Raw genomic sequence first — 25,179 nt, 5'->3', positions numbered from 1 at the left:
CTGAGCGTGGCTTTCAATGGAGGGCTCCTTCTTTCACCAAGTGCTGGCAGGAACTCGGGTGTGTGTTTTCTTTGAAATCTAGGCAAGAATTTGCACAATGTGCTGCAGAGCAGTGGTGGTTATTTTGGGCTCGTCACACCCAAGCCCACACTGAGTGATCACCAGGTGACTCTCCATTTTGGTGAGGGCTTGGCAGACCATCCCCCTCCCAATCCCGCGCTGCCAGCAGCACCTGCTTGCCTTGCCTGACCCCTCAGGAGCCGGCTCCAGGCCAGGGATACCCAGACAAGAGGTAGGTTTGCTCCTCTTGGGATGTTTATCTCCTGCACAAAGGTGTTGGGTTGATACTTTGAATCCTGCAGGAAAGGAAAATGCTCCGTGTTCAGCCCTGGAGGTCACAGCCTTCTCTGGCTGAACCCCCCTCATGTGGGGCCAGCTCCCCTTCCAGAGAGGTCACCCTGCTCTGTTCACTGTGTCCTGGGTCAGACAGGGGACCTGCTCTCACCATGTCTCGAGCAGCTCTGATTCAGCAAGAGCTGGGATTTTGGTGAGCTCTGTTTCACTTTGGCTGCTGAACTCGAAACAGACACATGGTGGTTCAGCTGAGGTTTGATATGATCCAAGCTGAACTTCACAGAACTGCCTCAGTTAGAAGATGTTATCCTTGTTATCCACAAGGATCATTGAGCCCAACTCCTGGCCCTGCACAGGACACCCCAACAGTCCCATCATGTGCGTGAGAGTGCTGTCCAAATATTCCTTGAGCTCTGGCAGCCTTGGGAATCTGACCACTGCCCTGCGGAGCTTGTTTCAGTGCCCAACTACCGTCTGGGAGAACCTTTTCCTAATATCCAACCCAAAACACCCCATGCATGACCCAGCTCCAGATGTTCCCTCAGGTCCCGTCCCTGGTCATACACAGAGACCAGTGCCTGCCCCTCCACCTCCCTCAGAAGGAAGCTGCAGACGCCGACATTTTCTCCCCTCAGCCTCCTCCAGCCTGAGCAAACCAAGTGACCTCAGCAGCTCCTTGTATGGCTTTCCCTTGTGTAGCCATCCTTGTGTAGCCATCCCTGTGTAGCTCCTTTGGAAGCTCTATAATAGCTTTGGTTTCCTTTCAGGCAGGAGGAACTGCCTCTACTCTGGCACCAAGTCTTTGGATTGAGGGTGTGGTATTCTTGATCTCCCACAACTGCTCATGGCATCTCCCCTCCCAGGACGGTAGTCTTGAATGGTCAAGAATCCTTCTAGGCACCCATGGAAAGTGACAGGAAAAGGAAATGCTCCGTTCAAGAAAACCAGAGAAAAAATTTATTATTGTCCTTTATAAAATATCTCCAATAAGTTATATAGGCAAATATTTAAATTAAAATAAATTAACTCCACTCTATGCTGGGACACGCGACTGTCCATAAAGTCAAACTAGGATTTATGTTTCTCTGAAAAAATATGCCTTAGATCTCCAATGTAAGATTTGAAAAAAATATCTATGCTTGGTGAGAGGAAGGAGAAATCTGCACTGGACAGAGGGGTTAAGGTGCGGTGCTGAAGCTGCCTGGTGCCAGTGGCACCTCCACATCCAGCTAAGTGCTCAGAGCATCCTCATCATCGCTCCAGTCAGGAGGAGCGTCCGTCCCGAAGTACCGATCACCAAAATTCCCTGTGGGGAGAGAGAGAGTCAGAGTGCAGCACTGTGGGAGCCTTGGGACCCATCCTCCTGCCTGTCCTCATCACAGCAGGCAAGGGGAGCTGAGCAGGTTTATCTGACAGCTTGAACAGCAGGAACACTTGAGTGGCAACAAAACTGGAGCAGCCCGTAGGCTGGTTTAACACCCGGTGGAAGGTGTTTCCTGGCACAGTAGAGGTGAAGACAGAACACAGTGAGCTTATTTTGGGTGAACTTGGGGAAGGTGGCATTTTAGGGAAGGAGGTGGGGCACAGGGCTGCTCCAACTGTCCCAGCCTGACTTCTCTGCCTGGGGCTGGAGGAGGCTCATGGCATGTGGAATGGCTCCTGTTGCTGACAAGGCGATGGCTGCCCCGCAGCCCTCAGAGTCAGCACGGTGATCCCGACACCCACCCGGCAGCAGGACCTAGGAGAGGCACTGGGGCTCTGGGTAATGTAAGGCCAGACCTAAACTGCTGCTGACAACCAGGGCTTCGTGTCCTCTCCCCACCAGAAGCACTAAAAATCCCCTCACCACAAGTCACTCCTACCAAGACACTCACCGATGCCGGGGATTATCCGAAAGAGGTCATTCACCTTCTTGTCCACAGCCGTGGTGATGATCTTCACCCGGGGGAACGCATAGGCAACCGAGTGGACACCCATCTCTGCCATGAGCAGGGAAAGCAGGAAGATCTTGTCCTCCGGGACATCATGATCCTACAGGAAACACAGGGAAAGCTCAGAGTGAGTTACCCCAGGGCCCTGACACCCTCCTTCCCGCAGAGGAGCCAGTTCCAGGCACATCCCCTCAGCATGGCTGTGGCTGGTGCTTTGCAGGTTGCTCCGGAGCCAACCCCCTGCCCAACCCATCCGTACCAGCAGCACCCTCACTGCCATCATGGCTGCAGCACCCGTGGAGACCGTGCAGTCCATCAGGATGACGTGGTCTTCGCTAATGTCCTTCGGCAGCCGCAGGTAGTGGAGCTGGGTGGAGGAAAGAGAGAGCAGCTCAGAGACTGCAGGCAAATGGAGCAACCTGAGCCCTTCACTTTGAGGACTGAAGGATCCCTGCTGCCTCCCTGTCCCTGGGACCCTGGCTGTCAGCTCAGAGCCAGCACAAACACTCAGCAGCAAACCACCCGTGTGCATGCACAAGCCCACTGGCAAAACCCACTTGAGCAGCTTTCAAAGCACTCAAGACCTGCCAAGACAAACTCGTGGGTCGCTGAAGGGCAGTCAGGAAACACCTGAGCCACACCCCCTCCCTTTGTGCGGGTTAACACCAGGAGATGTCCTCAGCGCCCCGGGCTTTACCTCCGGCTCGCCGGTGTTGCAGTTGGTCTGGATGAGGATGGTGCCGATGCGGACGTCCTTGCACACCGCGCGCAGCGCCGGCTCCATGGTCTCTCCCGCTCGCAGGATGGACACCCCGGTGATCTGCAGCACACAGCCACGGGGGGTGCATGGTTTAGGAGCTGCCTCCACCCCACACTGGAGTCTCAGCAGCAGGGGACTCTAACGGGCAACCCAAAAGCACATCCCTTCCAAGAGGGCTGCACCACTCCCAGTCCACCCTCAGTGAGAGGGCACTGTGACACTGCTGATGGCAAACTTGGTCACCGACCTGCCTTTCCTGGTGGTACAGGGTGTCATACTCATGATAGCAGGCACCAAACCCAGCCTGACGGCAGCCAGGGCTTCCAGTGCACCCCCACGGGGCAGGTCTCAGTAGTGCTTTGGCTTCCACTTACTTGCTTCCCGCTGTATGTCCTCCCTTCGTAGTCGTGTCCCTGAGGGGTCTGGACTGTGCAACTCTACAAAAAACATGTGAGAAGAGTTACCAGCGGCTCTGATGTGGCTCTCACAGGAGCCCTGGAGGCAGCCAGCTGTGGGGGCTAGACCCCTGGACACTAAGGTTGGACAAAGAGTTGTCACCCAGGGCCACAGCATTGCTCCACAGCCTTGGGGAGTCCTGGCGCCTTTTAATCCAAGGGCTGGAAGGACTGGTCCTTTCCCTGGCGGGGAAGGTTGGAGGAGCAGCACCAGGACTGTCCTGGCTCCCCAGCAGTTGAGGGTGAGGAATCAGAGGGGAAACCCAGCATCTACAGCCTTGAACTCACCTGGAATGGGAGCAGGGAGAGCGCATGCTCAATCAGCAACCGCATCAACCTTTTGGAGTAGAAAATGAACTCGTCTCTACTGGTCTCCTTGTTTCTAGAGGGGAGGGAAAGGCAACATCAGCTCTGGACCAAAATGTGTCCCAGGAGATGCTGGCAGATGTCTGGCAGTCCCTGCCCCTTCCTGGTTCTTGTTTGCACCATCTAAGCCTAAAACTGTGGTGTCTGTTTCACGGTAGAAAGCAGAACAATTCTTGGCAAGATCACTGCACAGTAACTGCACAGCTCCTCTATGCAGGGGCCACCACCATCTGCCCTGTCTCGTGTCTCCAAGCCATACAGACAGGCAAAAGTGGGATTGGGAAGCCCAAAGACAGGCCAGCCCATCCCAGCAGCATCTGAGCCCCATCCCACCCCAGGAGCCACAGCAGGGGCTTTACCTGATGATGGTGTGCATGCCCCTCACCTGAGGGGTGCTCTTCAGCACACTGAGGGTCTGAGGAAGGGGGTGGCACTGGTGGGCAGACGCCAGGGCAGCCCTGAAAACCAAATACATGGTCAGAAGGTCTGGGGAAGGTTGCCTGAGGGCTGGAGCACAGCACATGGCCAGAGCCATCCTCCCAGATGTCATCTCACACTGTAAACACACAGGCCATCCAGCTGAACTGCGTGAACAGCCAGCCCTGCCTGGTCCCTGCCACGGCAAAGGGACCTGCATCCACAAACCAGGGTCACTGGAGTTAGGGAGACCTTGCAGCCCAAGGATCTGCCCTTCCTCCTGGGCAACTGACCCAGGTTCATAGAATGGTTTGGGTTGGAAAGGACTTTAAAGACCATCTTGTTCCAGCTCTGTGCCATAGGCAGGGACCCCTTCCACTAGACCAGGTTAATCCAAGCCTCATCCAACCTGGCCTTGAACACTTCCAGGGATGGGACAGCCACAGCTTCTCTGAAGGCGGCTGGCCCATCTTGGTTTCCACTGTTTGGGAAGAAAGTAGAAAATAAAATCAAAACCTTCTCCTATCGCAGAGTCTTATCTGTTGATGGATCTTGGACTCATGGGGTGAGGAGGGGCTGTTGTGGTTGTCTGTGACCTACCAGTGCCAGATGTCACCAGGAATTGCAGAGGCAGCCAGGTTGGCAGCGCTGGCACATACCTGGAATGTGACTATTTTAGAGACCACCTGGCCCATTCCAAATTAAGAACAGCTTCAAGACTTAATGGCTGGACAGGACTGGCTCTGTGTGACTCATTCCATCTAACGAATAGGGCTGGGAGCTATTCTGGGATCAAGGGAACACCATTCACGGGGAAGTGCACAATGGAGCCCCATTAGTCACTTCTCCCTGTGAGTGTGGCAGTAATGAGAAGAAGGTCACATCTGGCTTCCACAAGGCTGGGCAGGATGGACAAGCAACTTTGTCTGGGAGGAGGGCTGGGGTTGGAAAGCCACACGTCAGATCACACACGTGCCAGCGCTGCATCCAGCAAAAAACACAGAGATGTTGGGGAGGCAGAGAAGAGAGCAAATGAAAGCACTGCATGATTAAGATTTCAAATCAAGCAGAAACCTGGATTAATGGCAGACAGAGGCACGCAAGCAGAGAGGAAGACAGAGAAGATGGATAGGCATGGAGGAGGGCAGAGCTTGAGGCCTCCATCCACATAGCCATCTCCTGGTCTTGGCCAACCAACACCAAACGAGACATTCCCAAGGCCTGTGGGTACTTAAGGGCTCCTTCTTGCTTCACCAGCTCCAGTCCTGTGTAGCAGCCAAGAGTCCCCACACAGGGAAGGCTCCAGAGAGCCAGGACAGCTGGCAGCTATGCAGAGAGCATGGATGGGCTGTGGTTCCCTCGTGGGCTTGCCCGCTGTGTGCAGACCCCATTGTTGGTTTGGGACAAGCAGCCCTCAAGGCCCCAGCCCTGCTGTCAGTGAAGCAAGCTCACTCTGTTAGTTGCTGTCCCGCAGGTTAGAAGCCCTCAGAGATGCTCCCATGCCAGGGCTGTGCTGCTGGCAGCACCCACAGCTCTGTCCCCACAGCCCTCCCTTCCCTCCTCCTGCCAGAGCTGGCCTGGGGACAGATCCTGGGGGCACAGCCCTGCCTAAACCCCTCTCAGCCCCTAGGATGCCAACACGTGGTGGGGAGGGCATGAGCCCTGCCTTGGGCAGATGCTGGTGCTGGCATGGGAGCTGCCAGCTCACCTGCTTTATCTCTGCCCCCAACACAGAGCCACGCACATGGCCTTGGATGGGTCTGCCCAGGTGACAAACTGCTGTAGCCTAAACCAGAGGAGCTGTTTGCGTCATCTCCCATCACCACAGCTCACGGAGGAGCACAGGACTGAGCTTGCCACTGGCATTTTCCCCTCCATCGCTGCCAGGTCCATGTCACAGCATCCCACCAAGCCAGTGGAATGGGCGGCCCCTCTCCTGTCATGATGTGACCTGACTCCTGCTCCCTGCCACTGATGCCAAGGGTTTTCCAACCTCCATGAGCAGTGGGAACACCTCCCCAGCATCCCGAGCTGTCAACAGACCCCCAAGAAATGCTGTTAGGATTCTGTCACCAAGTTTTCCACACCTTCCTTTGACACCCACACAGTATGGGGACTGGGAGGTCTGGATACCACCCTGCTTGGAAGCCACTCAGTGTTATGGGGGTCTTCCCATGGTGCTTTCTGGGAAAACAGGTCCCATTTTTGGGATGAAGCTTCTCTTTCAAGTACTCCCACCTCTGTCTGGCCCCCACAGCCCCAGCAAAGCAGGGCCCTATGAGCTGTCTGTCCCAAGATGCCCTGGCTGGGTTAGTGAGGCAGCTCACCCTGCACAGCCCTCGCCCACTCCCCGCCGTTAGTGTCACAACCAAAACACTGCCATAAGCATTTGTCTCCTCACATATCCCAGCGCAGCTTCCTCTGGTCACCCGGTGGGAGGGATGTTCAGGGGAGACAAGACAGGAGACACGAGAGTTTAAGAGGAGAGGGACAAACATGACATGAAACAGAGGAGAAAGCACTGTCATTAGTCAGAGGGGGGAAAAAATCCCCCAGTTGATCAATGGCTCTTGGTGCCTGGTGCCTGGGCCATCACTGTGCACACCCAAAACTCCTCCCTTGGTGACCAAGTCATGTCACCACTGCTCTCCACGGCACTGGCTCCACTCCTGGCTCCATGAGGGAAAAGAACTGTCTGCTTTGACTGGCCTGGAGACACAGCAGGGACACTGTCCCATCTCCGTCCTAGGTAGTGCCACACTGCAATGGTGGCTCTTGGGAGATTGGAGGAACATAGAACCATAGAATGCTAGAATGGTTTGGATGAAAAGGAACCTTAAAGATCAGGTCATTCCACCCTCCCACCTTCCACTAGCCCAGGTTGCTCCAACCTCCATTCAACCTGGATGGAGGTTGGAGCACTCAACACTTCCAGGGCTCATACTGAGCCCTCACCCAGGGCCCCATTGCAATCTCAGAGCAAGTGTAGGCACTCAAGGCCAAAAACCTTTGCCCAGCCTAAAAACCCTTCATCCAACCTGTCCCGCTCCCAGGCAAACTGCTTGTGGGCTCATAGGGGTGTTCCCCTTCTGCATGATGATGATCTGTTCAAGCCTTGGAGAACATGGAAAGCCAAGAGGATTGGAAATATGGAGAGGAAACTGGCTCTGAACAGAACATCACCTGCAGGGAAGACTTTCCTTCCCCTGGGCTCACCTGGACCTGCCCTGGGCTCACTACGACTGGAGAGGGAACTCAGCCCTTCCAGAAGTCATCCACCATATCACCCCTGCCCATCCTGGAGGGGAAGCAGGGAGCATGATGCCTCCTGTCCCTCCCTGCCAAGACAGGACTGTGACGGAACATCCAGACAGGCAGCCATGAGCACGTCAAGAAAACGTCTTATTTTGGAAACTTATTTTTTCCCCCTGAGAACAAAGGCTTTAAAGGGAAAAAAAAATGGAAAGAAGAAGAGAGAGAGAGAGAGAAAGGGGTGACCATCTCCCAGGAAGGCTTCAGGGAGCATCCTTGGCTCTTTGTGGAACATGCTATCGAGCAGGAAGCAGACAAGAGACATCCAGCTACAAAGGAGATGATGCAGTCAAGGCATTTCAAACACGTACACGGCTGCCTTTCAGGGCTGACATTTCAAACAAGGGCTATTAAACTGCGCCACGGGTTGGTATTTAAAGACACAATTGGCAAAGGGCACGCCAAGCTGATCAGGACCTTGGGGGTGGGGAATATTGATTGGAGAGGGGAATCAGTTGGAAAGAGCACTGGCTCCAGGAGCGGGGCTGGATGCTGAGAGCGTGGCAGGAGGGATGGAGAACAGGCTGGGCTGGGAGAACTGTGCCTCAGCACGGGCTGGCTGCTCCAGCTCCTGCGGCCAGGCTCCAGGAGGAATACCCACCTGGGAGTGCTGGTATGGAACCACATCTCCAGGAGGAGCACAGTCAAACATGGGGGAAGCTGGACAAGAAATATCCTAAGAATGCTAAGGTCCAACCTGTGCTCTGAGGGAATAACTGGGAAGGCAAGCATGGTCCTCAGAGCCAGTGGTTTCAGAACGAAAACAAGCCTTGCATGTCCAAGGAAGGCACCACTTTGCTTTAAACCCCCCAGAATTCACCCATCTGGGTGGGGAAAGGCACTCCCTACCTGTCCTAGCCAGTCACCTGGCCAGGAGAGGCAGCCCTGGAGCACAAGGACCACAGAGACGCCTCAGACTGGGCCAGATCTGAGCACTCAGGTTTCATCCTACCAGCACAAAGCCCTCCCTGTGTCCCCACCATGGCCAAACAGCAGTGACTTCAGAACAACCGTGACATTTAGATGAAGCCATTCCAGACAAGAGGATGGGGAATTGTTTGCCATGAAAAGCCCATATTTGCCAGGCACATCTCACTCGATGTGGCTCTCCACCCACCCCACTCCTCTTGCAGAGAGGCAGCAGGACTGGGGGAAACCACAGCAGCAGTAAAGCACTAGGGCTCCAGCAGTGGCAACAGATTTGGGTTTTTGCAGGAATTCTTTTCCAGATTTTCTGTCAAAGGCAAAAATGGAAGCCTTAAACAGAACATAAAACCACCTGTGGTTGTGGTGATCATGGAGGTGTTTCCAGAAGACAGAGTTAACTTACCAAACTTGCTATCATAAAAATTCTAATACTTTATGGATATATTAAATACCCATTTTTTAAGTGCAGAATAAGATCACTGAGCAACCCTTTGATTAAGGAGGAGAAAAGAAATTTTATGTGTGTATAAGTACCTATCCATCTCCATATACACATACATATTTGCACATATATTAGTCTTCTCTCTAATGTTATTCCTGCCATTTTTAATGCAACAGATTTCTCTTCATACTAAAGAGCATTTTCCCACCTGGACCTCCAGACACGGAGGGAAACTTACGTGTCTGTATGGAAATGTCAGGCCCCAGGGTGTTAAACAAGCAAAGGGAAATAAAACATCTACTTGTCTAGTCTAGGAAGTGACTGGCTGAGGCAGAAATAAGTAAGGTAGAGCCTTTTCCCTGTTCATCTCAGTTATTTTAAAAGCTCATTGTATGCCAAATGTAAATCTTAAGGTTACTTGAGTTGAGTATCTCCATGCAATGATGGAGATCTAAATGGAAACCCATCTTCAGTAATGCACTCCCTGTGCTCCCTACAAGAATACCTGAAAGCTTAGGTGGCTTCTTAATGGAAGCAAGAGAGCTGAAGTCCCATCTGGGGCCCCATGCTGAAGAGGTTAAGTAAATCAATATATATGTGATAGCATCCACCTGCAGATACCAAGAAATTAGAAATCCTGCTGCACTTAGGCAGCAGGATTTTCTTAGACCTCCAGAAATGGTTCTGCATTCTTCAGAAGCTGTGGGCAAGTTGGTACCTCTGGCCACGTGAAGCTGCTACACTCCCTTGGATGCCACCAGGCAGATCCCTGCATGCAGCGAGGGGCCCAGGGCTCCCACCACCCTCAAGATCACAGACTGGCTTGGGCTGGGAGAGACCTTAAAGACCATCCTATTCCAACCCTCTGCCATGGGCAGGGACACCTTCCCCTATTCCAGGGTGCTCCAAGCCACGTCCAACCTGGCCTTGAACACCTCCAGGGATAGGACAGCCACAGCTTCTCTGGGCAACCTGTGCCAGGGTCTCAGCACCCTCACAGGGAAGAATTTCTTCCCATTACCCAATCTAAATTTCTCCTCCTTTAGTTTAAAACTGTTCCCCCTCATCCTTTCACTATCTGCCCATTTAAAAAATCCCTCTCCACCCTTTTTTCAAGATGCTTTGACCAATCTAATAATTGATGATTAATCAACTAGATTAATTTGACTAATCTAATAATTTAACGATCTTTAATTATCAGGGATGGAGAGCGGCTCTGAAAATCGTTCATTTTAGAGGATGAAGAGAAATAAAAAAGAATCTCAGGATGCAAAGCCTCCCCTCCTGCAGAGACCTGGGATCCCCAGGTACCAACCTGGCCCTGTGCCAGCTTCAGGGGTCTGTGCTCAAGCTGGCAGTACCTTCCTGGGGAGCAACCCTGTCCCTGCCACCCCGAAGCCAAGGGCAAGGTGGCCTTTTGTCACCATGGAGGTGACAGGGCCGTGCACTACGCCAGCTGCCGGTCCCGCCGTGGGTCGGGGTGAGGCCAAGCAGTGCCTGGCATTGGAAATGCCTCAGCTGCACAGACAGGACAGAGTGAGGGCTCTTACCTGACACTGAGTTCACGCTGCGGCAGCAACACAAAGACACAACGCAACCGGTATTAAGCATTGTCAACACCAGGGTCGTTTCAAGATAAAAAAAAAGGAAAAATAGGAGTATTTTCCTGAATTCACATGCAGCCTTTTGCCCTTCTTCCCCTCCCCAGGTCAATGAAAGCCCTCCCCAAGCCAACCCCTTGCCTGGCTCACAGTGGCACCCTGGTGGTGCTGGGTTTGCTGTGATATTCCCTGGCTGGATCCCAGGAGCTGGGGGAAACAGCCATTCCCCTTTCCTGGACCCTGCCTCAGGACTGGGTGCCCTTCTCAGCCTGGCACTAGCAGAGATGCTGGGGCTTTGATCCTTCCTCCTGTGACCGAGGGTTTAGAAACTACCTTCCCAACCAGAGTTTAGTGCTGGGAATTCAGGCAGCCAGGTACTCCAGGAGGAGGAACCTGCCAAGACACCTTTGCCAAGAGCAGTCCCTCCTGAGCAGGCACGGGAAGCTGGATGTCAAGGCATGCCAGCTCCCATCCCAGGGCTGAGCAGCTCCTGCCACCTGGGAGCTCCAAAAGAGACTTGAAAGAATCAAGCCCTTTACCTTCCAGTGCATCTAACTCCAGGTCACATCCCCTGCACTTCCCAGGACATCACTCTGAGCACTTCCACGACTGAAACATCACCAAAGCTACAACAGTGGGGTGGGAGGAGACTGTGCTGCTCTGGGACAGCAACACAAAATGCCATCAATTCATCGCAGGGTCCCAAACCACTGGTCAGGACTGGCTCAGAACAAACAGGAGAAGACTTAAAGCCAGTGGTGGGGAAGTGATGGAGCACGTGCCTGGATCGGGGCTCAAACTTAACAAGACTTTGAGTTTTGAAACCCAGGAGCTGCACGCAGCACACAAGTGGAAAAGAGGGCTCCTGACTGGAAAGACTGTGCAGCAGTGTCTGCATGGGAGGGAAGAGGAGAAGCCCAAGAGCAGTGGAGTATTTGGGGCAACGCTGGCCTCAGGAGGGCAGGGGGACACATCCCTCAGATCACGGGAGGGTGGCTGGTTTGTCCCCTCATGACTTGCCGTCCCAGTGAGGGAAGGAAGCTGCTGCTGGACCACAGCTGGCAGAGGTGCCAGGACCAACCACAGCACAGGGAGACGGCAGTTTCCTTCACTGGACTGAGGGAGAGGGCTGGGAGGAGTTCACAGGAACTCCCACACCTGGAGCACAGGAGAAGCCAGGCCATTCCCACCTGGGCACCCAGAGCACCGCTCCCTGCCAGGCAAGGCTGTGAAGCCCCCTCACCACCCAAGGACCAGGCAGCTCTTACCTCTTCCAGCTGGCTGTGGACATGCTGAACAATCAGGTCAATGGCCACAGTGTTTCCACTCCCTGGAGTGACCCAAAAGCAAAAAAATCACAGAATCAGAATTGTAAAGGTTGGAAAAGCCCTCTAGGATCATTGAGTCCAACTATTAAAACAGCACTGCCAGGCCCACCACTAAACCATGTCCCCAAGTGCCACATCCACACACCTTTTTAATCTCTCCAGGGATGGTGACTCCACCACTGCCCTGGGAAGCCTATGCCAGGGCTTGACAGCCCTTTTGGTGAAGAAATTTTCCCTGACATTCAATCTGAACCTCCCCTGGTGCAACTTGAGGCCATTTCCTCTTGTCCTGCTACTTCATACCAGGGAAAGAAGAGTCACCCTGGTCAGGATCACGGGGTTTTTCCATGTTTCTTCTCTAAATTCCCCACTATGTTCAAAACCACACTGCTTCCCCAAACAGCCCTTTCCTTGCAGAGCAGGAAACATTCCTGCTTTTATTAAATCTTTATTCAATAATCTGTTACTGGATATCTCCAAGTCACTTTCAGCTCTTAAATCACTGTGCTGCAGGAGCTGGTAGGGCAGGAGACTGGCTGAGGAAAACGAACAGATTTTCCCATGCTCTTGGGCAGTGTTTGGAGACCTTCAGCTGGAAGGACCTTTGCTTTGGCATGGGACAGCCACTCTGTGTCCTTGCCAGCCAGAGAGAGCTCCAGGGACTCTGAGGCTACAAAAGGCATGCCAAGGGGAGCACAGGACTGCCACAACACAGCTCCCTCCACACCCTTCTGCTTGGCACCAGCCTCACATCCATGTGGCTTTTTCTGCTCTGCCTAAGGTTAGGGTTACACTTGGGGTGAGGGATCAGAAAACCACAAAGCCCAGAGCTGAGGGCAGAGGGTCGGGGTCTCTGAGGGGTCACTGAGGACAGCCCTGGGCAGGTACCTCGGGGGACAACGATGTCTGCCAGTCTCATGGTGGGCTGGATGTACTGGTCGAAGGCGGGCTTGACAAACTTGTTGTACTGCTTGATGACCCCCTCGATGTCCCGGCCGCGCTCGCTGATGTCCCTGCGCAGGCGGCGCACCAGGCGGATGTCCGAGTCCGTGTCCACGAATATCTTTAGGTCCAAGAGCTGAAAGAAGAGTGGAGGGGACAAATCCCACCTGGTCAGGTGTGGGACTCAACCCACCTTCCCTTGCTGCCCCAAGCGGGGCTGAGCCCAGCTCAGCACCCGTTTAACAGGGCCTGGCTCTGCTCTGGCCTGCACGGAGCTTTTCCCTGGAACCTGGCTGGTGCTGCTGTGAGCCCCTTGCTGCCACCGTGTCCCCTGAGACCTATTCTGCTCCAAACTCTGTCCCTACTGCTAACCAGCTCCAACACTTTGGCCGGATGTCATTTAAGAGGGAGAAGGAGACAAAAGGAGTTACTGTCCGTGACACACACCAAGCACTGGCTTCCTAATCAAAGAATCCTTGGATGGTTTGAATTGGAAGGAACTTTAAAGATCATCTTATTCCAAGCCTCTCCCACAGGGAGGGAATTAACGCTGGAAAGGAGCCCAGCAGAGCAGGGCAGCTCATGGCTCTGTCCTTAATTGCAAGAGGCAGGACTGGGGATGCTGAGTGGAGTCTCCTGAGGGATTCACCCAGCTGTCCACTGGAGGTCATCCTTGCTCCAGAAAAGTGCAACCCAAGTGCTCGCTGGGCAGGGGAGGAAACTTTTTAGACAGAGCTTGGGTGAGTCTGTGTATGGTTCACTGCCTGCTGCAGCATTTGTCAGGGCTGCAAAAATGCTCCGAGGGATGGAGACGGGCTGAGAGAGCTGGGGTTGTTCAGCCTGGAGAAGAGAAGGTTCTGGGGGGACCTTAGAGCTCCTTTCAGTATCCAAAGAAGCTTCAAGAGACCTGGAGAGGGACTTTGGACAAGGGCCTGGAGTGACAGAGCAAGGGAGTGTGGCTTCAAAAGGCCACAGGGAAGGGTTAGATGGGACACTGAGAGGAAATTTGTCCCTGTGAGGGTGGTGGGGCCCTGGCACAGGGTACCCAGGGAAGCTGTGGTTGCCCCAGCCTGGAAGTACTCCAGGCCAGGTTGGATGGGGCTTGGAGCAACCTGTTTTTGTGGAAGGTGTCCCTGCCCATGGCAAGGCGTGGAACAAGATGAGCTTTAAGGTCCTTTCCAACCTAAACCATTCTGTGATTCTATGATATATCCAAATAATCCCCAAGACAGCCTGACGTGCTGGATCATTCCATGCTGGGAACACCAGGCTCTGTGCAGTAGAAGTTCAGCAGACTTTGCCTCTGGCTGTGCAAGCTGCAGCATGCAGTGTGGAGGTGGGATATTTCTAGCTGTGTTTATGCACCAGCACTGCCAGGAACCAGGTCACCACTCAGCTCCCATTTCCTGGGCACAAATGGCTGAGATCGAGGTATTTGCTGAAACACTTGACCTCTGCCAGGGGCTCTTCCCCGGCTGCTGAGAGTCAAAGCCTATTTCCCTACTCAAAGAAGTGCTGCAGCATCTAGTGTAACCTGGAAGAGAAGGTCACCTCCCCGCTGCAGGACCTCAGGAGAGAGCATCCTCCCACCATCTCACCCCGGAACTGCTTAAAACCCTTCCTCACCTTCAGGAGCTCCTTGTCTGCGAATGCCATGATGCCTTCAAAGATAATCACGTTGGCACCATACAGGGTTTTCTGTGGAGTCATCATGGATGTGGTTAGGCACAGAACATCTGTTCAGAGGTTCCCTGTCCCAGAGAATCCCTCTGGGTTGTGACTGTGACAGCTCACCCAAAACATGCACCCTGAGCGAGGCACAGAGCAGAGGGTGACAGCACCAACCGGGCTGCCAAGGCCAGGGGCTGGAGGGGTCCAGTTGGCTCCCCCTCTGTCCTGCCTTGGCCATGCCCCACCTTGTCCCACCCCCCTCAGTGCCCCATGGTGTCCCATACCCATTCCTTCTTCCGGCTGTGGGTGGTGAAGTCATAGATGGGGATCTTGACACTCTTGCCTTGCTTCAGCTTCTTCAGGGTGGCGATGATGAGGTCAAAGTCAAAGGCGTCGGGGTGGTCAAAGTTGAAGTCATTGCTGGCTGCCTGCTCCTGCTGCTGCTTGGTCAGCACCTGCCACAGAGCAGAGCTTAGGGCACATGGCTGGGCACTTCCCTCCCCACTGCTGTGCCCAGTCACCTCTTCCCTGCCCCACAAGAGCCACTGGAAGGGAAAACCGCATGGCTGTCCCTAAATCTAGAACATGTTTCCTTACCAGGGGTTACCACACAATCCCAGATTGGTATGAGTTGGAAGGGACCTTAAAACTCACCTCATTTCAACCCTCTGCCATAGACAGGGACACCTTTCACTAGAACATGTTGCTCTAAGCCCTGTCCAACGTGGCCTTGAACACTTCCAGGAATGGTGCAATCACAGCTTCTCTGGGAAATGGCAGATTGAGAAGCCTGGCCAGGCCAACAGGGGTGCAGCCTCACCTTGTAGAAGGAGTCCATGGACAGCAGAACCACCCATGGGACATCAAGAGCTTCAATGATCATGGTGGCCACCGTGGTCTTCCCAGAGGCACTGCCTCCTCCCAGACCTGCCAGGGAAAAGGTGATGAAGCCACCAACCCCAGGCACAGCCCTTCCCACCACAGGCTGGAGCCCAGGTCCTGCACTGTTCCACTAAGCCAGAGGAGCCTCCAAAGAGGGAAGTCACAGGCACTCCAAGAGATTATCCTGGAAAATGTCAAATGGCATGTACTGGAACGGCCAGCAACATGCCCAGCAAAAGCTGGGAAACCCATTGTTAGATGGTTATGTAACACGGGAGTGCTGGCATGGGAACCAGTCCAGACTGAATCCCTAGGAACTCGTGACAGACCAGGCAACAGGAGCTGAGGGAACAAGAAGCAGAGTGTGGTCTCCTACAAGCCATCACCCCCATCACTGCACACTCTCGGGCTCAGCCCAGCCAGTCAATGCAGGACTAACCACAGGGACTCCCCCTGCTCCTGTCCAGGCTGGAGCCAACCTCAAATTTCCAAGGAGGTGGTGGGGCAGGACTCCCCACCAAGATCTCCTGGGGAGCCATGGGGCACCGATGCTGCCTGGGCAGCGCAGAGGTGACCCACCTATGACAAAGGCCTCCTTGGACTGTGTGCCATGCTCGTTGTACCAGGGTGGCCGGCCCGCCGTGTAGATGGTCCTTTTGCTGGTGCGCAGCAGCGGGGGCTCCGACTTGCACTGGCTGGTGGTCCGCTTGCGGGGGGGCTTGGTGGAGCCCACGGCGGGGTACAGCCGGTCCAGGGACTCAGCACTGCTGTTACTGGGTGGGGACAGGAAGGGGCACAATTACTGCTGCTGGGGAGGTGTTGTTGGGGGGCACGAAAAGAACTACACTCGCGCGTTAGGGATGTGAGATGAGAAAGAAAGGAAGTTTACTTGGGGATTTTGACTTATATAGTCTATAGAATTTGATCAAGGATTGGGGGACGAGAGTAACACCTCCCTGACCCCAGTGGTCAACTTAGAAGTTCATCAATTTGTCCGTCCCCCTGGAAGGGATGTATTATTTACCAAACATTAGTTTTTGTTTTTCTTACAATTCCTAAGAAAGCTCCAGTTCAAGAATAAAAACATCAGAAGGCTGAAAAATCAAGGTGACAGGGAGGGACACACGTGCCTGGTGTGTGCATGGAGCAGGGTCTTGGGGGATCCCATGTTGTACAGGTGAGGGATGCAATGGAAGGGTGGGACAGCCAAGCACAGCCCCGCTGCAGCACTGCCAGCAGCCACATCTCTGTGACCCACGGCCACAGACAACACCGAGGAATTCTCACACAGAAGCAATTTGAACCTGGAAAAGGCACCATGCAAACATCTCTCCCTAAAGTCCTGCTGTCTGAGGAATGTCAGCGTGGAATAAATCCCCCAGTGAACTCTCAAAGCATTGAGGGGTGTGCCACAGGGGGCAACAACCCACCCTGGTGTGCCAGGGGACCTTTCTTGGGGATAGCAGTCCATGGGCTAGAGCACAACCATCCTTATCCCTCAATCCCCAAACCCCTTCCTCTCCCCACTCTGAGTGCTCCACTCACACCCAAGGCCAACCTTTTGTCCTGAAGTCCCCAGGGACAAGCCTGCAAGCTGGGCAGAGCCAGGCAATGCTGGGCAGAGCCATCAGCTTTGCCTTGGGAGCTGAGAGAGAGCTCTGAGCTCACCCAAAGCCCTGGAGCTGCTGAACACTCTCCCTTCTCTTCCCTGCTGAAGAGGGAGAGGAACAAGGCACCCTCCAGAGCCCTTTCCAGCTTGGCAGGAGGACAGCTGTGGCCGGGAGGTGATAAGTGGCCTCTGGCCAGGAGATAAGTCGCAGCCGCTGCCTGGCCAGCTAAGGAACAGGGAGGATTATTTATGCCAGTGCCTGCTCCTCCCTGCTCCTGTTCTGCTGCCCCAGAGGGATGTCTGCTCCCTGGGGGAAAGTGCAAAGGGCTCTCCCTGCTCATGCTGCTTTTCTCCCCAGCCATGACTGGGCTGGAAGGGAAACCAAGAGATCTGGGCAGCACTGGCTCCAAGCTGTCACTGTTTGGTACAGCCCGGCCGAGCCAGCAGGGCTTTGCTGCTGCTCTGTTATGGCTTGCTCTTGGAAGGGCTTAAACTGCAGGGCTTTACAGATTTTGGGTTGATTTTAAGCTGTTTTGGTATGAAGATTAATTCCCTTCCCTCCCCCAGCCCTTTCTAGAACAATTTTAGACAAAGATCAAAATTTCAGAAGGGCCATCTGTGTGTGAAGTGACCCTGCATGTCAAACAAACCCCCTGGGCATGGCGGGATCCCCCTGGCAAACCCCCTGGGCATGGCAGGATGTCCACAGCTCACCATCCCTGCCCCCAGCACTGGCACATCCCTGGGGAGCAGACAAGGAGACCGGGATTTGCCTGCCTTTGCTGAACTCCTGCTAACAAAAGGCAGGCTGCAGCTCCTGCCCCTGTGAGAGCACCTCTCCCACTGATGTCCACCCTAAGCTGTGCACTCATGGAATTCCTCACAAGAGCTCAGGACACCAACACCCCATCCCTTGCCAGAGCCCATCAGCACATACAGCCAGTTCCAAGCACTGCCAGGCTCGGGCTCAACCAGGAGCCCAAAACACCCCAACTACAAGTCTTAAAAAGCAACCTCAGGAGATGACACCCATCGGGAAACCTTCTGGGGTGCCTTCCTGTGAAGAAATGGCTCCTTCCATGAGGAGAAGCAAACCCAGGTGGGATGTTTGGGTCTCCTCTCCCTCTGGCGACGCTGCAGCAGCCGCTACCCACCGGTGCTACTCCCAGAGGGGGGCTGACAGCAGCCGGTGGTGCTGGGGCATAAACAACGTCACTTTGGCTCGATAAAAGCAGAGGTGACATAAACAGTGTTGTTTACCACAGAAGAAAGCGGATCCTTTCATCCACATCCCAGCCCCTCTCCTGGGACCGCGGGTACTCCGGAGCCGTGCTGCTGGCGCCGTGCCAGGGGCTGCTCCGCTGCTTTTCCTCCGGGACCGCACGTCAGTCTCCAGGAGACAGACCAGCCTGTCAGCACGCTCTGCTCCTTGGGGTCACACAGCACTAAGCTCTGCTGTGCCAGCCTGCAGATCCTGACCCAGGCCACCATTCCCAAAGTGACTCTGAGCTGGACAAAGATCTGTTTTTTGGAGCTGAAGCAGAGCTGGAGCAAGGCTGAGCTCTGCTCCTACTGCCTCCAACCAGCATCAGCATCACCCAGATCCTGGCAGGGAGGAAGAGGCTTGGACTCCAACGGCTCCACCGGTGCCCAGAATTACAGCCACAGCCCCACCCTGCTTTCCCAAGTGCCATGTCTCCACTCTGCTCTCCAGGGTGCCTGCAGCACACCCAGGCTGTTGGGACAGAGGGGACATTGCTGCAGGATGCAGGGACCCTGGGAGAGGAGTGGAGCCATCCTCCCCCTGCACACTCTGGGATGCAGCAACTGAATCCCATCCCAAGAGCTGGTGTTCTGCCTTATCTCATCCAAGTAATTCTGGACCTTCACCAAAATTCTACACATTTTTATCAGTACCATCTAAACCTGTACCTCTACTCCTCATCTATGCCTCATCTACGCCTGTATCCTCTACGGGCAGATGATATTCTACACCTATCAAATCCACAATTCCCATGATTTATTTGGGAGAAGCATGGCTGTGGGGCTGCAGGGCTGTCCAGGAGTTCTCAAAGGTCATGCCTTTTCTCCTAATGTTACACTTCAAGATTTGTAGATGTTTTCCATGGCTGCCTTTGCCAGGAAGGGGCTCTTCTTGCTCCAAAGGGTCTGCTGATCTCAGCCAACTCCATTGGCCATTTCTCCCTACTCCTTTTCAGAAATTCCCTGCAGCAGTGCTGAAGGCCCCAGAGAATGGGACTCTGTTTAGAGCTGGAGTCAATGCCATTGCTCTGCCCAGAGGAGGGTCCTTGTCCCACATGGACCCTCCCCAGCAGAGCAAAGCCCTGGGGTGCCAAAGCCACACAAATAGGAAAGGAAACATCACCTGGGCTTGGTAACCCCTCTCCTGCGGAGCCTTCCTGGAGGGCTTGGCTGCCACCAGCTCTCTCCAGGCCATCCCCAGCTTTTGGGGATGCTATGCCTTCCCTGTGGCTACTGCATCCTTGCTGGAGTGTCCCAGAGGAAGCCTGGGGGGGGGGGGGGTCCTGCTCCTGGACTCTCCAGCTCTGCTGTTGTGCCAGCACAAATGGAGGAAGCATTTTGCTCCTGCTTAGTCCAAGCACGGATTTACTGAGGCGCAAGGGACATCCCTCTCCTTCCCCACTGTGCTCCCATTGCCATCCCTGTGCCCTGTGCTCTGGCTCTCTGCATCCCTTCAGAGACCCCCAGTCACCCTGGATCCATGCTGGGCTGGGAGGGCAGAGGCAGCAGGTCCCAAAAGCAGGTCCCACAGCAGCAAGGAAAGATGGCACAGCCCCAAACCCGAACTTGGCAGCAGACAGGAGAGCATGTCCTGGGCTCTGCGCCCCATAAACAACCCACAGACTGAGCCCCCAGCCCTGTGGACCCCCCAGCAGCCCCCCACAGCCTGCCAAGGTGCCTGACTGGCTGCAGTCATGTCCCGTGGGAAGTCGATCTCAGCCCCAAATTGGGACTGAGGGACAGGGACAGGAGCCACCGAGAGTTCACTCCAGCACACAAACAGAGGAAAACCAGAAAATCCCACCCAAAACCGAGGCAAAACTCACCCGCCATCTGGCCCAAGGGCCCAGCAGCCAGAGATGCGGACGCTGGAGAAGGCTGGGGGGCTGCTCATCTCCCCCTGCCGCCGACCCAGGGGTGATCCTGCACTGAGGGTGTCGCCCCCTGTCCCTGCCCACACTTCGGCTCCTGTCCCACAACCTCTGGCACTACCAGGGTGAGGGAAGGGCTATGCCAGCCGGGCTCCCAGGGTGATCCTTGGGGCACGGGGCCATGCATGGAGTGTCCCCCTGGAATGGGCACAGAGGCGTCCCGAGAGGCCGGGGTGAGGCAGAGCCCCAGCAGATCCCGCGGGCTGGAAGATGGAGGCAGGAGAAGGGAGCAGAGCAGGAGCAGCGTCTGTGCTGGGGAGCTGCGAGGCGGTCAGCAGCATAAGAGGATAGCTTAACCTCCAGATTACGTTCATTACCTGATATTAATAGCACTGGCTTGATTAAAGAAAAAGAGGGGGGTTGGGGGTGAGGTGACACCTCCTCTGACCGCCCCCAGCACAGGCAATAAACACCGGCCCCGGCGCCTTTGCTCCCGGGACTGGGGGTGCTCGGCTGTCCTGGACGTGTGGGCTCAGCGGGGAGGGCACCTGCAAACTGACATCCACATCCACCGGAGCTGGTGAGTTCCCAGGGACTTCTTGACACTGCTGGGGAGGGGGCTGCAGGAGGGGATGGCCCCAGGGCAGGGGGGACCCAGCCAGCACCCCTCATGCAGCTGGTGGAGCAGCTGGGGCTCAGGGCCAGGGGCTACTTTTTGGTCCAGGGCTCACAGCCCTCTCCCTTGGCTCCCGTTGGTGGGGGGTCTGGCTGAGGGTCCCCCTTGGTCACTCAGCTTCCCCAAGAGCTGCCCCCTCACCGTCCCCTCAGCCCTGGAGTAAACAAGTGGGTGAAACTCAACACCCCAGGGCTGTGGGTGGCTAAGAATAACATCCTGCTGGCTGCTGTGCCCGGCCACCCGCTCCCTCAGCACCCCCTGCCAGCTGCCCTTGCCCCCCCGGGCCAGCCGGCTCCTCTTCCAGCATCAGCCTCTCCAGGGAGGGCACGGAGCCTGGGCATTGAGGGAAGCCCAGGGAGCCAGGCAGTGCTGAAGGGTGGGACACGTGGCAAGGGTGGGAGATGTTTGGCACCATGGGAGGGGGGTCCAGGGCAGCCCTGGAGCAGAGACTGGGGCAGAGCAGCCCTCAGCCCACAGCCTCCGGCTGCCAAGGAAAGGAGGAGGTGGCACAGGACACACCGGAGGGCAGTCAGGTTCTGCCAGGGACACAGAGCATCCTGACAAAGTCCCACGGCCACCAAGTGAGACCCCAGTACAGCCCAGCACGGTGAGACAGGAGCCTGGCCTCTGCACACTCACTGCCGAGGGATTCCAGGGAGGGGGCTCCCTCCTGCTTAGCACCAACACCTGGAGATGGGGCCAGAAATGGAAAAAGACCCTTTCCTCCTCGTCCTCGAGCCATCAGGGTTATTCCCGAGGCAGGGGAAACACACTGCCTCCCAGAGTTGGCAAGAAACACCCCCTGCCCTTGCTCACCAATGAGACCTGCAGAGCATCATCTCAAAAGACAGAAACTTGATGGGAACCAGAGATGAGGGGCTGGTCCTGAGGCAGGGGACAGGGACAGGAGGGTTTTGGGGTAACCTGTCCCCAGCATGAGCTGCAGCTGCTGCCCGGACATCAGGGAAGTGAGCGATGATCAAAGGAACTTTTCCATCCCTGATCTCTGCCCGGACTCCCCTCTTGCTGCAAAAGCTCTCTCAGAAGTTTAAAAATAAAATTCTGTTCCGGAGCCACTTCTGTTCCTTCTCATTAAAGAAGCCAAAAAGCAAAGGGATGCGGGACACAGCATGAGGAGCCCTCGCCCAGGGATATTGTTCCTTATCGCATGCTCCTGCTGCCACTTTTCCTGCCTTTGTTAAATGTCCAGGCAACAGGAGCAAGTCTCCCGGCATCCCACCCGACATTCCCACTGGCTCCCAGGTGGGATACACCGCCTCCAAAGGCCAGCTGTGACTGAGCCTTCCTGCTGGCACGAATCTCCTCTGCTTCCCAAACCCCTTCCCAGCTTCTGAGCTCTCGCACAAGTTGAAGTTCCTGAGTTTTGGACTCTTTTCTTCCAGGTGATTTTTAAGCAAATCCCTCCTCTAATGGCAGACTTAAAATATGGAGAAAGAGGAAAGCAGGCATGAAGGCCTTCTGCTCCTTCTGGCGCTGGAAGCTCCTGGGTGGGTTTCCCCTGGGATTTAAGGATGGAAGCTGGACTGCTTCCTCATTAGGTCACAAATACTGTCACTGGATTGGCGTAAGAGCTGCAGGCACATGAAGCCCCCAGTGGAACAATGCCTGTTCCCAGGAGAGGGTCCTGTTCCCAGGTCCCATCCTGTGAGCAGCACCCACAGGAGGTTAAACCTGCTTACTCCATCACTGGACTTTCTTGGGCTGGATCTGTGTGAGCTGGCTCTTGGCAGGGCCTTCCCTGTCCTAGAAACCATCCCAAGGGATGGAGGAACACAGCCAAGGAATGGAGGAACATGTCCAAGGGATCAAGGAACCGCGGGATGGATGAACCTGCTTGAGGAATGAAGGAACCTGCCTGAGGGATGGAGGAGCCCAGACACGCGATGAATGACCCTGCCCAAGGGACAGAGGGACCCACACAAGAAATGGAGGGACCTGGCTGCCATCCCACTGTCACACGTGATGCCCAAGCCCATCTGGAACCCACGGAACATCACTCCTGGTTTACCCAGTCATGTACCAAGCTCTGTCCTGGCCAGAGCCACCTGGAGCTGGATGGTTCATCTCAGCAGCTCCACGCACAGGCGCTCCCTCCCAGCTCTATTATGGTCTCTGCTCCCTCACCACAAAAGGACAAACATTTCCCTCTGCAAAGCCAATTATCTGTTGCTATTTATACCGAATGGGAGCCACGGTGGAAGGGGCTCTGTTACACAACCCAGTTACTCATCCCTCGCTCAACCGGCACAACTCGGGGAGACTCCTTCCTCTCATCCTCATCCTCATCCTCATCCTCATCCTCATCCTCATCCTCCCTGCTATCCACCGCTGACAGGAAGGGCACAGGCAGCTGCCAGCAACGGGCTTAGCTGCTGGAACATGCAGGATGGGAACATGAGGGATGGGAACAGGCAGGATGCTCTGGCACTGACTCCAAGGTTGGTTGCTCGGCACTGTGGGTACCCTACAACCAGGGGATTCAGGGATGCTCCATCCCTATAAGCCTCGCCACATCCCCAGAGCACCAGTGATGCTCCAAATGCAATTCCTAGATATGTGATATTTGGGAACAGTCAGTCCCCTGAGGATTGCACAGGAAAAGGAGGTGGAAAATAGAGGGGAACATGAGTGTGTGTCGGGGGGGCAGGGCGCTGGGGGCAATCACCATGTATGGGGGTTTTGGGCGGAAAAGTTCAGGTGGTCCCACTCTTCATCTTGATGGAGTGGGTGCATGTGCGAGCAAGCTTGGAAAATGAGAGGCTGTGTTTTATCTGCTGGGATATCAACAGCAAAACCCATAAAATAAGGTAAACAAGTGAAAAGGTAACAACATGAAAGGGAAAGAAAAGGGACTAAAATAAACAAGGGACCAAGCGGGGGCGGGAAGAAACGGTTGGTGGGAAAAGCGAAGGGATTTCATGGAGCTCGGGGCTCGGGGAGGCCCCACTCGCGGAAGTGGCATCGTGGGGGGACGGGACGGGCACCGCAACCCCCCCGGAGCCGGCGGGAAACGGGAACCGGCGGCTCCGGGGCACCGCGGTGTCGGCCCCGTCCCGGAGGGATTATCCCGGGGAAAAGAAAGCGGGGTCTTACCTGTCGAGCTGTTCCACCGGAGCCCCCTCGGGCACCGGGGCCGCGGCCATGGTGCTGCGGGGAGAGGCGGGAGCGGGCGGGGAGCGGCGGGGGCGGCGCTGCCGCGGGGATCCCCGGGACTTGTAGTGCGGGGTGGGGAGGGAGCGGGAACGGCGGGAACCGGCTTCGGGGTGATTGGATGGCTGCCCTGGGGGGCACATGGCTGAAGGGGCACACAGGGCTGCTGTGGTCATGGGTAAAAGCTGTGCGGGGAGATGGGTCTATGTGGGCACGCCTGGGTGCTGCAGGGCACAAGGGGGGGTTGTGGGGTGCGGGTGGGTGTTTGGAGGTATAGGTGGGTGTTTTGGGCATGGGTGGGTGCTGCGGGGCTCAGAGTGATGCTGTGGGTACCTGTGGGCGCTATGGGGCGGCCGCGTATTAGCATCCCTGCCCAGGACGCTGAGGGGTGCAACACACAGCACCCCCCACCACCCTGCAGCTCGGGGGAAGCTCGATTTGGGTGATCCCGGGCTCCGACAATGTCTCTGGGTACTGGGGAAGGCTGGGAGGACCCCGGCCCCGTGGGGGTCCCGGGGAGCTGGGTGTGATCTGGTTTTACTCGGCACTCGGCTCCCATCACGGCCGGCTAGCCCCGGGGCTGAGGTTTATGGTACCACATGTTTGGGGGGGACAAGGCGAGCATCGCTCCCGGGGTCCCCACCCCTCTTTGGGGCGGCGATGGGGCCCGTGGGGAAAGGCTGCGTTCTCAGCCAGCAGCGAGATCAGTCTAAATCTGTCCCTGACTTGGGTTCGGTGCCAAAAAAGCCATTAGGGAGCAGAAGAGGATTTATTCCCACGCTGGGAGTGCCGGGGGGTGGCTCCGGGTCCCGCAGAGCTCCCCAGGGAGGAGAGGTCCTGGGCTGGATGTGGGCCCTGGGGCCAGGACACGCTGGATGCTGCTGATGGGATGGGTGGATTTGGTGGATTTGGATTTGGAGCAGCTTTAGGGGGATTTCTACCGTGGGAGTGGGGGGCAGCTGGGCTTTGGGCTTTGGGATCCTCCCGGCACCAGGAGTGCTGGCTGTGCCGAGTGCTGATGCAGCAAACATCACCAGTCCTCACCTTCCCCATCCCAGTTTTGGGGGCACCCCTGGGTTGGTGACCATATGCTCCATCCCCAGCAGCTGGGGGGAATCCTCTCAGCCACTGCCGGGAAGGACAAATCCAAACCCCCTGGATCCCATGTCCAACCCTCCCACCCAACTGCCCAATAACGGTG

General features: G+C 55.6%; 1 protein-coding gene across 3 annotated transcripts; it reads right to left on the bottom strand.

Annotated features, from left to right (window-relative positions):
• Positions 1 to 1,288: 1,288 nt before the first annotated feature.
• Positions 1,289 to 23,994, bottom strand: UCKL1 (uridine-cytidine kinase 1 like 1). Of its 3 annotated transcripts, none has more exons than XM_066198709.1 (15): positions 23,922 to 23,994; positions 15,968 to 16,161; positions 15,327 to 15,433; positions 14,791 to 14,961; positions 14,462 to 14,533; positions 12,782 to 12,971; positions 11,834 to 11,895; positions 6,685 to 6,704; positions 4,226 to 4,324; positions 3,789 to 3,882; positions 3,420 to 3,482; positions 2,983 to 3,105; positions 2,545 to 2,652; positions 2,229 to 2,385; positions 1,289 to 1,660 (listed from the first exon to the last, which is right to left on the bottom strand). In XM_066198709.1, the coding sequence occupies exons 1-15, from the start codon at positions 23,969 to 23,971 to the stop codon at positions 1,584 to 1,586; spliced, it is 1,587 nt and encodes a 528-aa protein (XP_066054806.1). In that variant the 5' UTR covers positions 23,972 to 23,994; the 3' UTR covers positions 1,289 to 1,583. The 3 variants fall into 3 exon arrangements, with proteins under 3 accessions (XP_066054806.1, XP_066054804.1, XP_066054805.1); XM_066198707.1 differs by lacking the exon at positions 23,922 to 23,994 and adding an exon at positions 20,087 to 20,300; XM_066198708.1 differs by lacking the exons at positions 6,685 to 6,704; positions 23,922 to 23,994 and adding exons at positions 10,515 to 10,531; positions 20,087 to 20,299.
• Between the last annotated feature and the right edge of the window lie 1,185 nt (positions 23,995 to 25,179).

This window comes from Chamaea fasciata, unplaced genomic scaffold (assembly GCF_029207755.1).
Source record: "Chamaea fasciata isolate MVZ Bird 193981 ecotype frontalis unplaced genomic scaffold, bChaFas1.0.hap1 SCAF_17, whole genome shotgun sequence".
Lineage (NCBI taxonomy): Eukaryota > Metazoa > Chordata > Aves > Passeriformes > Sylviidae > Chamaea > Chamaea fasciata.
The sequence above is the reverse complement of the archived record's forward strand: the minus strand, read 5'-3'. Positions and strand labels throughout refer to the sequence as shown.